Source organism: Lycium ferocissimum, chromosome 12, assembly GCF_029784015.1.
Source record: "Lycium ferocissimum isolate CSIRO_LF1 chromosome 12, AGI_CSIRO_Lferr_CH_V1, whole genome shotgun sequence".
Classification (NCBI taxonomy): Eukaryota; Viridiplantae; Streptophyta; class Magnoliopsida; order Solanales; family Solanaceae; genus Lycium; species Lycium ferocissimum.
In genome coordinates, this window is record NC_081353.1 from 30,447,770 (window position 1) to 30,462,727 (window position 14,958).

A 14,958-nucleotide genomic window follows, 5' to 3' on the forward strand; every position below is an offset into this window, starting at 1 on the left:
TTATGACTTTAGTAGATGGATAATATTAAAGTCTTATTGAGTTAAGACTTATCATTAATACATAATGTTAATTTTATCCTCTAGTAACATCCATCTTTTATTGATCTTTTCAATTCTAACTTCTACTCTCTTGTAGTTCTAGTAAACTTCAACCTTCTATGCTTTTGTTTTAGAAATACAATACATTAAAATTTTGTATCACGTTTATTGTAAAATTAAGGCATTTGTGGAATAACTGCCCTTTTATCTTTGCAAGAATTACGATTAAGCTCAAGTTTCAACTAATCCATTACTATTACCAGAACGAGTTATAGGAGACAAGTGAAGAAAATATTTTCGCTGGCATATTTTTCAAGCAACACTTAATTAATGTAATAAACAAATAGAAGTGGAGGCAATTAATTAATCTCTTACGAAGGTGGAGTGAGATGAAGCTTCATGTTTGTTGGCCAGATTTGGGTCAGCTATGTTAGAGGGAAACATGTAGAATAAATAGATAGGACAGTCTCCATATTACGAGGCATAGTTATTAAAATAGTCATGTTGCAGCTTGATTAGTATAATAAAATAATTAGATGTAAAGATTCGAACCTTGTGCTCTAGGTTGAAATAGAGTCGTACCAAGAAGTACTCAATCCTCAAAATATTTTACATCTCTTAGCATGTTGTAGTCATGTCCCAAAAGTTGGACCATAAAAAAAGTTAGCCCAGGTGAATAGCACATTTATTTCATAGACGTATACTTGCCGATTTTTCAATGTCTCAACAGAGTTTCAACTCTCTCCACTCTTACCGGGACACAAAATAGAAACTAGCTCACCGGCAGTGTAAACAATTTTTACACTATTAGAGCAATTTAACCAGTTATAACACGTTATTACTCTATTTCCAGGTTACCAGCTTCATATAGTGTTAACGATTATCATAGGCTGACTTAATCAGATGGTGTAAAAATTATTCACAGTCAGTGCCAGAATGTAAACTTATATCTGGGAAATCTTCGTAGCCTTGTACGAACGAGTATTGGCACAAAAGGCACCCTATTGATGTAATGGCAATTGAGAAGAGCAGGGCAAGCAAATGAGCCTGCTGCGAATCCCAACAAAAGAGGACACGGCCAATATTCACTTTTCAACCCCGACAAGATCTCTCTGTTGATTGATACAATATATCATTCAAGCATTAATGCAGAACAAGGTTCATATCCTTTTTAGCCTGAATGAAACTGCTCACAATGTAAAAACCCTGCAAAAGAGGGTATAGCAGCATTTCAGGTGAAATGACCAAGGTAATAAAAGAGTCGATTCATATTAAGCGACATTAGATAGTTTGAACAATCAGAAATAAGGGCACAGTTAAAGGATGTACAAACCATATTTGAGAAGGGCATGGTTGGCAATTCGTTTTCTCTCAGGCAAAATCAGAACCACCAACACAAAGAACCAAAAACAATGTAGTAGAAAATATATAATATACTGGCATCACATGAACCACTGCAGAAGGCATGGTCGCATGGCCAACATGGCTAAGTGATCGAATGTGATGCACTGTCATGTAATGAACGAACCTATCCCAAAACCCCACAACCCAAAAAAGAAAAGAATACCTTCATCCATTTCTCATCTTCCCCCCTCTTTACTTCCCAAATACCCAGTACACGAGTTATGTTAGATATTCAAGGGGTGAAGCAACTACATTTTCAGTTCAAATTTTGTCCGAATGTGTTCTTAATGTGGATGATAAGTATAATGATTACACCACAGGAAACATGTTTCTGTAAGTGTAGGCTTGAAGCAGAGGGATAGCAATCATTTGCAACAATTGGGTTTTAACTTATAACCTCATTTTTTTTCTTCCAGAAAACGAGTTAGTAAAGTATATGTAAAAACTGATGCTGTCAGGAAAGGTATTAGATCAGATGAACCATTTTCATATTGCAAAATATTAAAGGAAATCAAGCTCAAATATAAGAGGACAATTTGCTAAGAAAGCATACCTGTTTGCGCATATTCCCTGAATAGTGAATCCTTAAAACATTCGATGCTTAGGTGAAAAAGATAAGACGAAAATACATGTCGAGCAGATCCCTCAGCCTTGATGAACGAGCACATCCTTTATCACATTCCTGGCTTCGCTACACAACACATCTGAATCATTACCTTTTAAAGGCCGGTGGACAACAACTTTAACTAATCCTGGATATACTCTACCCTCCAGCCCTGCTGGCATTATTCTGCCTGTGCCGGTAATAGTAATTGGAACCAGAGGCACTCCGGTTTTGGCAGCAACGCTAAAGGCACCTTTCTGCACCACCAGCAAGAAAAAATTAAATAAGAGCTAAACAGAAGGCCACCTTTTAATGGGTTTACTTGCAATAAATTCTCGTAATCAATGACCCGAAAAAAGGATTAGCAGAATATGGTACCACGAGTTGATAATGGCCTTATGCTTAACAGCTAAGGCATCAAGGCCTTCAAAATTACTTTTGACATTAATTGCAGGTCTACACTTGGTTGTATTCAAAAGATTTCTTTGCCCACTATTACTTCTTGCAGTCTACAAGCTGATAGCCCGATACAAACACACCAGATGGAAAAGGAGGGGGCTAAAGACATATCTGAAGATAATATTTCTATTCTAACAACAAGCTACCTAGTGAATTGGAAACTTTCCGAAAGCTTATGCTGTTGTCCTCATATTTGGGGGGTAGGGGTGGGGGTGAGAGTGGGATGGGGGAGGAGATGGAAGAGAGAGGAAAGATAAGTTGTTTGGACATAGAACTTACCTTGAAAGGGCCTAACTTTCCATCTTTACTCCGAGTACCCTCAGGGAAGAAAAAGACAGATGCCCCCTTCTTGATTAGATCTATGCAACGCTTGAGACATTCCTTAATTCACAAAAGCTAATCAGAAAGTAGAATTTCAACCTTGCAATAGGATTCAGACCCTTTTAAAAAATGTTAACATCGTTCACATACAATTGAATAACTTGAAAGACTCAGTATTGTTATGAGGATATGTCATTAATCAGATCAAAGATAAAGTACCAATTGACTTCTGCTGTCCATGCGCCTTAATGGAATCAGACCCATCAGATACATGGCCCATCCAATTATAGGAAATAGGAAAATTGCAGTTTTGCTGATGAACTTGAAACTTCTCCCAAGAGTAAGTAATGTATATATGTCCAGAAAGCTCTGATGGTTGGACACATATACTGCAGGAGTATCTGGAGAAGGAAGATTCTCCAAGCCCTCAAACTCGACGCTATAAAATGGAGTAATGGTCAAGGTTGCCCATGTCTTGGCAACAAGATGGTGAGCCCTTCTACGGTATCGATCAAACAACAGTACAAAAGGATGTTGCACAAGCATGAGCAAGAACAAAAAGATGGAAGACAAAGCAGTGACAGTGTAAAAGCCAATCGCTCTTACTTTTGACCTCAGTTCTAGATCTGTAAAAGAAAAGATGTATCTCTGTAAGAGCGAGCCCAAGTGAATAAAAGAGATGGGTAAAACAATTTTGAAATGCACCTGACAGTGGATAAGCAGCACCAGCTGAGCTAGTATTAGCAAGTTCGGACCTAGCAATAATGCGTCTCAATGATCTATATTGTCTATAAAAGCTATTATTTCCATAACCGGTATTATACTTCTTTTCTTGGGAGAAAGAATGAAGGGAGACACATGCTTGTCTACTTGTGCCCAAAGTTGTACAGCCTGGGACTGCATCTGCACGAAACAGACAAATTAATTAGAGATCACTGGCTGTTCAACCTCCAGCTTGACTGATACAGAACAGCAAATAAGAACCGGGATAACTATTCAACATCAATTACACAAAATAGAACAAAGAGTATGTGGGGAAAGCCTAATTGAATAATTCATCTACGAAAATCAAAGACTCATTTTGAAAACCAATTACGTCAAGAAAATCAGAGTCAGTTTCTTCCAATGGTCTGAAAATAGAAGCGGTCAAGCGAAAGAAAGTTGATATCCAACTGATTGTGATAGCCCAGGACTAGAACCAACTTTACTCTTTTTTCTGTTTAATAACACCTTCCTTTTATTCTCAAACCAAACAAGACAATTTTAAGGTGGTATTTGTTTCTATTTTGCAAAAACTAAGTTGGGATTCTTTTTCCAATTTTTGCGAAAACTGTTTATCTGGTGGATTTTTTGCTAAAACAGGCAACCTTGTTTGGAAATCTACACACTCAGTTTTTTGAATCTTGCAAAATCTCAGGACTTGCTATTCTGAGTTTGGAAACTTTCAAAATAAGTTACCTATTTGTCCAAAATCTCCATCAAACAACTAAACAAGTAAGTTTTGCAAAAACTGAAAGAAAAAAAAAAACAATAGCTCTCTCTTTCCTAGCTTTTAAAAAAAGCTCTCCTCCTTTTTTTTATTTTTGTGGATGATATCCTCAAGGGCCAGTGGCACCAGGTTCAAAGCTCAGTGGGTCATGGCCGCCCCCCCCCCCCCCCACATAACTTTCCTCCACTTAAAGACCAAGCTATTACCTACCTTCTTCACTATGAACTCTTTTCTTCATTAGTATTTAGAATTTCCTGCATATCACTGGCAGGGCAATTCAAGCATGTGGATGCAAGTTTAAATCAGCAAATTCACATCAAAATGCAGATTATTAATGAATCTGGTAGTTCATCCTTATGGCTTGGCTGATCTCGTTTCCTTAAGATGACTAAGAGATTTCGAATTATTTCTGAATGTCTTTTTTAATTAGTAAGTCATAAGCTTAACTGGAACCACTCTCCATGAGCTACAGAAGTTATCTCCTCCTATGACGTAAATACCAAAAGTAGGAGTAAACAATCTGACTAGGACCCAATTTCGGACACAGTATTTCTAGCATACCTTGGGGATGGGACAAACCCATAAAATCAGATTTAAATCTTCAGAAAAGGGACTAGACGCTTTGTCTCAGAGTCACTTAGAATGATTAGGACACCAACTAGATCAAATGGCCAAAATAGTTTTACACAGTTTTATTTGTTCATGATGAAAAGTTACTCATGAGATTCATTCTACAGGAAAACAATATTTGACTAAAAACTTACATAATTTTGTATTCCTCCAGATTGATTGCCTTAAAGAAGAGCAACAGGAGTAGTTTCCACGGCTAGCAGTCAATTGCTGAAATGAATTGTCGATAACAAAGTCAATTAGAGCAGTAGAATGATATTCTCTTGTTCATTAATAAAGTTCTACACCTCTCTTGTACTGGCACATACAAATAGAACAGGAGACTGAAGTTAGGCACAGGAAAGATTTACCTAGCTTTTGAATGAAAACAAATTGTCAACTAGTGCAATCATAGTAATTTTGGTCTATTGATTTATTTCCCCTTTACAGAGTCATGTACAGAGGGATCTAGTCAGCTTTCTGACGAAATGGCAGCTATGTCTTAGACAGCTTTATCATTACGCCAAACAACTTTGTCAAGATGTTGTTGAACGTGGTAAAAAGGGCTGACAATGGTTGCTGGTAGAAGCGACATTAATGTACCATCACAAAAGGCTTCTCTTCAACATCAAGATTCAGACAGGTCTCCATAAACAACAATGAGAGAATACAACGGTTTTATAGAAGATAAAGCGAGTTAAAGGGAGCATTTGTGTTGGTGAAGGCTTTAAGAGAAACAAAACAATACATGTTTCTCTTATCCATCAGTAATTCCAAGCTCGGGCATGAAAGCTACTTAAGCATGTCGTCGCTCAAGTCCCTTGGCAGCCGTAGTAGCAATGCTGCAGTTTACGTATTTAAGTATTTTACAAAGCATAAGATGACATGTTGGCGATTCTGCAGCTTCTGGATTTTACGAGTATAAGATCACATGCTGGCATTCCATAACGCCTACATAGAATTCCTTTTTTTTTCCTTTCTTTTTCTCCGAGTATGTGAACTGGATTCAGCATGAATCATGCAGTAATTAAACAGAGTAGCTGATGTCAAGTGCACTCCCTCTTGTTTCACAGAAATGGAATACCATTTACGAAAAATGATTGGATTCACCATAAACAAAGTAATATTATAGCCAAGGACAGCAACAATGTGTGTGTTAAACTTGGATATGAACACAGAGAAATGACCTTCTCCTGAAACCACAACTTCACGGCTATTGGTTACGTGCATTTGAAAATATTTTTCCTCTATTAGACATTAGCTTTTCTACATTCCTTTTTGTGTTGCCAAGCATCATCCGCTTGCTCACAATTAGCTACATTTCAAGCATGATATTACCCAAAATGGAAACGACCTAGAATGAGACACTTTTTACAAATAAATAAGTTCGTCAAGAAGCTAATTTTGTCTTCAGCGACGCTAAATGAATAAGCGACGCTCTTATCAACAGTAGAAGCCAAATACCAAGTTATTGCTGGACATTAGTACATTACAAAAAAGGAGTTCATAAATTTACAAACCTTTTCACCATTGTATCAATCTAGTGAACTCTGTCATACATTTTTTTTCATATACACGAGTAAATTACACTAGAGAACAAACAACTTTAACATTATATTAAAAAAACATGTGCAGTTGTAGCCTTGCCCTCGAAGCACCTCTATGTCCTTTCCTCCCATGTCATCCCACAACCACAAGCTGGATTGTTTCCAAATCTTCCTCAGTCATTTTCTGCGGTTTCAGCCCATCCAGCACCCAAAAAACTCCTTGACAGCATTTGTATCCCAAAAATGTTCAGAAATAGTGATTGTCCAGGACCATGCAGAAATAGATGTGATGTCCTCAATTTCCTTTGCATCACAACTATACGAATCACTTTAAATAAATATAACAAAAGTACATCTCTGCTCTAGCAATCTTGCAAATTAGGACAAAGCGAGCACCATTTATTTGGAGCTATGTGCTTGAATGGTGTAGATAGGTTTCTTCATTTCATCTATGCCCTCTCTCTTTATCTCCCCTCCCCCTCCCTTTTACACCCCTCTCCTTATTTCTCCCCTTCTTTACACCCAGAAAACATCTCTCATGCTTCTACATACACAGTTCAGCCATTTAATTAACGAGTTCTAGAAACGCAAAATTTGAATGCATCTTCTAAAAATTCATCAATTATTAAACACTCATATTAAAATTGTATAACTACACAGTGCATCCAATCAATTGGAAAGTGGAATTCAACGCGGTCATAATTAAATGTCTTTATCACATCTTGTCACACGTGCATGTTGTCTACAATAGCGATATTCCAACCTTATAGCATGTTAACTCACAATTCTTTCCTTTTTTACTTTTTTGGATAACGAATTTTATAGTATCACAACTAATAAATGAGGGAAAATAGCTTCTCACAAGGAAGGGTCTTACGTTATGCTTAACATACTGATTGCTGATCAGCAAAGGATTCAGCCATGCAGAACAAAATCATAGTAGCATCACTCAGCTTAGATTCTACAAAAACATCAGGTAAATTCTCCCTAAAACTGTTGAGTATCGGAGAGACAAATCGTTCAATAAGGAGAATGAAATTCTACCTTCCAACAGTTCTGATAGCATCCAAGATAGCTATCAAGGATTTGGGAGCTTGCCAACCTCCTTCAAGAGCTTAAGGAGCCATAAGCTATCAATTCAAGAAGACTTGAAGGCCCATAGTATGCTTAAGTGGAGGTACAAAAGGAGGGGACCAAAGTTCTCACTAAGAACAAGAATTAGCAACCTGCTTTATTTCCATTTTCAAGCTAGAGTAAAGTTTAAGGCTTCGGCTAATAATAAGTAAAGAGAATCTATTTGATGTTCTACCAACTGAGTTCCATGTATACTTCGTCAACCACTATTCAACTACTCATGCGTAGGTTCAATTGACTGCTCGACATTCTGACTTTTTTCATCAATATAGTACTACCTATCATCATGACACTTCCTAGACTATGCTCTTTACTTCTTTTTCACTGTAAACACTATCCTTCCATCAAAACGATTCCCATCAATGTCATGTATGTCCATAACCCTCAACATTCATCCAATGCAGCTTTGCCCAAGTGGCAATACTAAGCCTGAAGGTCCTTGAGGCATTAGGTTTGATTCTTCCTACAAGCCTGATAGCTTTTCAATCTTTGTACTTGTAAATTATCCCATTCAAACCGTTATAAGACCAACAATGTTATATGAAAGTGAATATTGAGCTACTAAAGTTCAACACATCCACAAAATAAGTGTCCTAGAGAAGCAGATGCTAAGATGGATGCGCAACTATACAAGATTTAAAATGACCACGAAGGTCCAAGTAACACAAATTGAGGATGAAATAAGGTCGCTTGAGATGATTTGGTTATGTTCTGCATTAATCTCCAGATGCACCAGTCATGAGTGGAAGTTTTAAAAGGGACAAGGTAAACCTAAAATCACTGAAGGAAGTTGTCTCAAAAGACTTACAGTTTCTTGGATCAATGCAGATGTAGCGAAAAATAGGGCACAATGGAAGACAATATTCATATAAGCATACCAATTAGTTGGGAACATATTCTAGTCATGTTAATATGTTCAGTTTAGGTCCTATGCTTTCTAAGATCCTTTAGCCCTATCAGAGATGCTTTTTTTTTTTTTCTAAGGTAACATATTTGTATATTTATATATATAGAGACTACACAAAACTGTGTAGTCCCCCTAATTACAGATTACAAAAGGGTAAGCATCTGATCCTGTGTCATCTCACAAGGATTCTAATACATCAGAGATTGATTCATTATCTTCTAAACCTATTCCTTTACACCAAAAGTAGAACAGCCGTAAACACTTCATTTTTATCTTCTGATGCTTATGCCAGTAGAAACTATAGAGAAATTTTAGTACATTTCATTTTTATCTTTATTTTGTATAATTTTAGCATGAGATGAATTTAAATAGGGAACATGTCGGTGAGGATCATATAGACAATCCAGCTTGTTTGGGACTGAGGCACACTTCTTCTATTAATTGATTGAACTTATTTTGAAATAGTAGATTTCCCTCAAGTGAACTACTAGTTTCATCGGTTTTCTTCACACACAAAATCATTTAGACCTATTTATTCCTATATTTGGTTTACCTTAACGATTCAATGGAAAGCAATGAAGAATCCAAATCACCAGCAGCTACACAGTTCAACATTTCAAACAACAAATAAAACTGTTATTGGCAACAATGCTAGTGTTTGCAACCCTAAAGCAACTCTTTGCTCTTATTGACATTTCACTCGAAACAACAGAATTACAAATATCAACTAAATTCACACAATTAAAAGTTTAAAACACAGTACACTGATGAAAAAATCTAGTAAGTCATTTCCCTATCCAGAAAAAAAAAATGTCTATCAATAAGCTCAAAAAAAAGACAATAAACAAATTAGAAGGATTAGAAATTACTGGATGCGGAGATGGCAACAGCGGCAACTTTCCTTGCTTCTTCCCTAAAAAATAGTCGAATCACAGTGTAGATCAGAACAACCTTTCACATAATAATACAACGTAATAGCTTCAAAAAAATGCATTTACACATTAAACGAACAGTAATGAATACGAAAAAACAGATAAATAAACTGAAAATTAGAAAATACACACACACACACACACACACACACACACACACATATATATATATATATATATAGAGAGAGAGAGAGAGAGAGAGTGATTTCAGTGTGGATAAGAAGAAACTTCACATAATTTTACAACACAATAGCTTCAAAAAAATGCATTTATGCATTAAACAAACTATAATTAATATGAAAAGCAGATAAACAAATCGAAAAATAGAAGGAAAAAAAAAATGAATTACAGTGTGGATCAGAACAATACAACAACAACAACAACAACAACCCAGTGGATCAGAACAATCAGAACATAATAATACAACGCAATAGCTTCAAAAAAAAAATGCATTTATGCATTAAACAAACTATAATTAATATGAAAAATAGAAAAATCGTGAAGCATCACACGAACTGTAATGAAAATGAAAAAAGTACAAATAAATTGATTAAAAAAAAAAAAAAAAGCAAAATCAAAATCACAGTGCAGATCAAAAGAAGCTTCACATAAAAATACAACGCAATAGCTCAAAAAAATACACATTTACGCATTAAATTAACTATAATGAACACGAAAAAACAGATAATCACATAATAATACAATGCATTAGCTTAGAAGAAGCATAATTTTTACAACGTAATAGCTTAATTTACACATTAAACGAACTGTAATGACTATGAAAAAGCAAATAAATAAATTGAAAAAAAATAGGAAAAAAAAAATTGAGAGAGAATGAAGGAAATGAAAATTGTTGAATTTTTACAACACAATAGCTTCAAATAGATGAATTTAAGCATTAAACGAACTATAATGAACACGAAAAAAGCAGCTAAATACATCAAAAACATAAAATAAAATAAAAATATAGAGATATTGAATTGCAGTGTGGATCGAAGAAGCTTTCACATAATAATACAATGCAATAGCTTCAAATAAATGCATTTAAGCATCACACACGAACTATAATGAATATGAAAAAACACAAAAAATTATAATCTCTTAACGAGAGACTATAAATTAAAATTCAATTAGGATTTTTTTTTTTTTTATAACGAGCATTTTTACAACGCAATACCTTCAAACAGATGAATTTAAGCATTAATCGAACTATAATGAACACAAAAAAGCAAATAAATAAATCAAAACATCGAAAAAATATATATAGAGATATTGAATTGCAGTGTGGATCAAAGAAGCTTCACATAATAATACAACGCGATGAAGGAAATAAAAAAAATTGTTGAATTTTTACAACGCAATAGCTTCAAATAGATGAATTTAAGCATTAAACGAACTATAATGAACACGAAAAAAGCAGCTAAATAAATCAAAAACATAAAATAAAATAAAAATATAGAGATATTGAATTGCAGTGTGGATCGAAGAAGCTTTCACATAATAATACAACACAATAGCTTCAAATAAATGCATTTAAGCATTTTTTTTTAGGATTATAAATTAAAATTCAATTAGGATTTTTTTTATTTTTATATAACGAGCATTTTTACAACGCAATAGCTTCAAATAAATGCATTTAAGCATTTTTTTTAGGATTATAAATTAAAATTCAATTAGGATTTTTTTTTTTTTTTTATAACGAGCATTTTTACAACGCAATAACTTCAAATAGATGAATTTTAAGCATTAAACGAAACTATAATGACACGAAAAAAAAAGCAGATAAACAAATCAATTGCAGTGTGGATCGAATAAGCTTTCACATATAATAATACAACGCAATAGCTTCAAATAAATGCATTTAACTATTTAATTGAGAGAGTAAATTACCGAAGAAACAAAAAAAATACATAACACAGTAATGAATTTAAGCATCATACAGGAACTACAATAATGAATATGAAAAAGCACAAAAATATATATATATATATATATATATATATATTGAGAGAGAGGATTACAAGATTGAAGTAAGTGAAAATTGTTGAATTTTGAGTGATAGAAAGAGATTTCCATAGCATTGAGAGCTATTACTGAGATTGAGAATTGGAGAATCGGAAAATGAGCGGTGGTTGTTATTTATAGAGATTAAATTAAACAACACCTTGGGAAAAGTGAAAGCCTTGGAGTTGATGATTATGCAATTTGGATTAAGCATAAATGTAAAGGGCCCGTTTGTCCACGAGAATTATTCACTTTTTTTCGGAATATTTTTTTACTTTTTTCACTTTATGATGTTTGGTCATAAAAATTTTAAATGCAACTTAGAATTTGAAAAATAATTAAAATTTATTTTTCACTTTCAATACATTCAAATAACCAAATATTTTTTTTGCAAAAACAACTCTATCTTCAACTCCAACTCCAAAATTCCAAATAAAGTAAAAAATATTTGGTTTTCATGGCCAAACGCCTACTAAATTAGATTTACGGTGTGTTTGGTATTCAATTTTCACATGTTTGATCAATCAAAATATTTTCGAAAAATATTTTTTCTAGAAAAATAATAAGTTTATTAAAAATGAGGAAAATGAAATAAGTTTTATAAGTGATATTTCAATTTCATTGTTTCATTTCCACTCACCCAACGGCCCCCAACCTCCACCCCTTGACCATCACACTCCCCACCACCTCCAAACTCCCACTCCCCACCAGTTCCACCCTCATAATATTTTGCTAGATTACATAAAAATATTTTTGGGATAATGTTTTTTTGCTTGCTTACCAAATATTAAAAAATAAATGAGAAACTCACTTACTTTTCAAGAAAATATTTTCCTCCATCCAAACACAACCTTAAGTTATTTATAGAGATTAAATTAAACAGCACCTTGGGAAAAGTGAAAGCCTTGGAGTTGATGATTATGCAATCTGGATTAAGCATAAATGTAATTAGGAACGAATATTAGTTTCCTTTTTTTTTTTTTAGAGAAAAGAAAATCTAAATTACATTTAGGGTATGTTTGGTATCCAATTTTTCCATGTTTGATCGGTCCAAATATTTTCTCTATAAAAACAAGTTCTTAAAAATGAAGAAAATGAAACAAGTTTCATAAATGACATTTCAATTTCATTGTTTCATTTTCACTCATACAACGTCCCCCAACCTCCACCCACCATCACACTCCCCACCAATTCCACCCTCATAGTATTTTGCTAGATTACATAAAAATATTTTTAGGATAATTTTTTTGTTTTGGCTTGCTTACCAAATATTTAAAATAAAAATAAAAATAAACCACTTACTTTTCAAGAAAATATTTTCCTCCATCCAAACACACCCTTAAGTTATACCAAGGTCATCCAGGTATTATTAAGGAAATGAGATATTTTGCCCTCTTACAATTTGAATAGAAGAAAATAATCTTTTCAAATATCTTATGTGCTTTCTTCAAATCTCTTATGTGCTACAAATGAAGATCTCTCATAAAAGGGTTATAAAACTGAAAAAAAGTTTTGTAAAGACTAAAAAACCAATTTCTCCGGTGTTTGGTCGAATAGTTAGAATTTTCTTAACCAGATGATATAATTTGAAGTTCAATTAAGAAACTTTTTTTATTTTTTTATTACGAGCACTTTAGCCTTAGTGGACCAAGAGTTAATCTCGTATATGATGATCATTTAAAAATCAAGACATAAAAATGACTTAGTAAAATTTTTATTTGTTTTATATGAATAAAATCACTCATATTTTACTCATCTTCGCATAAAATAACTCAAAAGCACGAGAAATGATATAAGACGGTCCCTTGAATTTGAGAGTTAGTATACTGTTTTCCTCTAAATATACTTTTGTACATATTAAATTCCTGAAATTTATCAGAATTAAGCATGTTTTTATCTTATGTTAATATCGGTAGCTAAAATTAACGAACAATCACCAAAGACTAGAGCTAGATTCTTCTTGTGTGCGTTCTTCTCCAAGTTACCTTTGACATGATAAATGTAGTAAATTGTGCCACGAGTCATCAGTCTGTCATTTTCATGCTCGTTGTCAAATCATTGAGTTTGATTCCAGTTTATTGGGCTAAGCTACTCCAATGATATTATCCATTTTGGGTCAAGCTACACGATTTTCCTAATATGTTTCACACCATTATAGTCGTGTGTGTCCATGGAATTAGTTCCTTGTTTTCACAAAAAACTTCGAAACAATGTTGGTTATATATTGGACTGCTTTTTAAAAAGAAAAATTGAATATGAGTTTCAAGTTTGAGAAAATTGTTTTGACTTGTTTTCAAGTGAAAAAACCTTTCCAATTACAAATTAACTTTTTTTTTTTTGTTAACTTGAAAACATGTCCAAATATATCTTGAATTTCTAATAGATATACTTTTTCAATTTTTAAAAGATATCACAATTTTTATGTCCAAACCTCAGTATCCTACACTATATACGTAACTTTCCGATTATTATTTACCGATCATTCAAATAATAATGTGGACTTTCCCCTAAATTATTTAACTAAAGTACTTTCTCATCCATTTGTTTTAGCATTTAAACAAAGCCAAATACATAATCTTGGTGAACGTTTTAGTCGCACTGACTCATGTTGTCGCATCACTGATTGTGCAAATCGTAGTGGCATTTTGGCATCTTACTATTTTGTCTCAGGATAAATAAGCTTATCCTTCAATTTTTCTTTCCCTATAGACATTTTAGTTTTAGTTATTATTTGTATGTTTCTTTCATAGCAATTGGATGCAATCCAAATATATGCAAAATGTTAATTAGCGATTTCTTGAAAACATACGTGCGAATCTGAAAAAACATATTATACTTGTGTTTAAGATGTGAGTTAAACTCTAGAAAAATGAAACAAACTGAACACTTAAATCAATCGCAGACTAAAAAAAAAAAAAAACAATTGTGGAAATACAAGCTTGCATCATGGAGATGTAGTTTCAATTGTCACATATTCTTTCTTTAATATATTTATCATTTTTTTTATTTTCATTTGCGCGGAAGCGATAAAAGAAAGATCTTGTTTTCTTGATCTCCTGCCCCCTTTTATTTATGTCAAATAGTCCAGGAACAAATTTCTACGGAATAAAAAGATTCCAACCTATTAAGTAAAAAATTGTTACAAATAATGAACAAATTAACTAACAGATTCAGATTTGAAGCAATGTAAATAAATCAAATTTGCTAGCTGAATATTCGATTTGAAACCCTGCTAGTAATTCTTCCTTCTTTTCTCTTATACTGAATCTTTGATTTTACGCTAAAAATAACATTTCTATAACATCGGAAGAGATTCACAATTAACTAACAAAACAAGTATTATTGTGCTGCCTAATCTCTTTTTTTGGGGTGAGGGTACAATGATCTAATATCAAACAACATTTATTTCTCAGTATATACTACATACACTATTATAAATCGTGACATGCACGATACACCAAGGAATCATTTCCTTGTGAAACAAAAACTAAAGAAAAAGAAAGCAAACC

General features: G+C 33.4%; 1 protein-coding gene across 1 annotated transcript; it reads right to left on the reverse strand.

Moving 5' to 3' along the window:
* Positions 1 to 855: 855 nt before the first annotated feature.
* Positions 856 to 11,521, reverse strand: LOC132039708 (1-acyl-sn-glycerol-3-phosphate acyltransferase BAT2, chloroplastic). Its single transcript, XM_059430221.1, has 8 exons — positions 11,467 to 11,521; positions 9,383 to 9,426; positions 5,081 to 5,156; positions 3,533 to 3,730; positions 3,047 to 3,453; positions 2,786 to 2,887; positions 1,997 to 2,304; positions 856 to 1,245 (listed from the first exon to the last, which is right to left on the reverse strand). The coding sequence occupies exons 1-7, from the start codon at positions 11,519 to 11,521 to the stop codon at positions 2,089 to 2,091; spliced, it is 1,098 nt and encodes a 365-aa protein (XP_059286204.1). The 3' UTR covers positions 856 to 1,245; positions 1,997 to 2,088.
* Between the last annotated feature and the right edge of the window lie 3,437 nt (positions 11,522 to 14,958).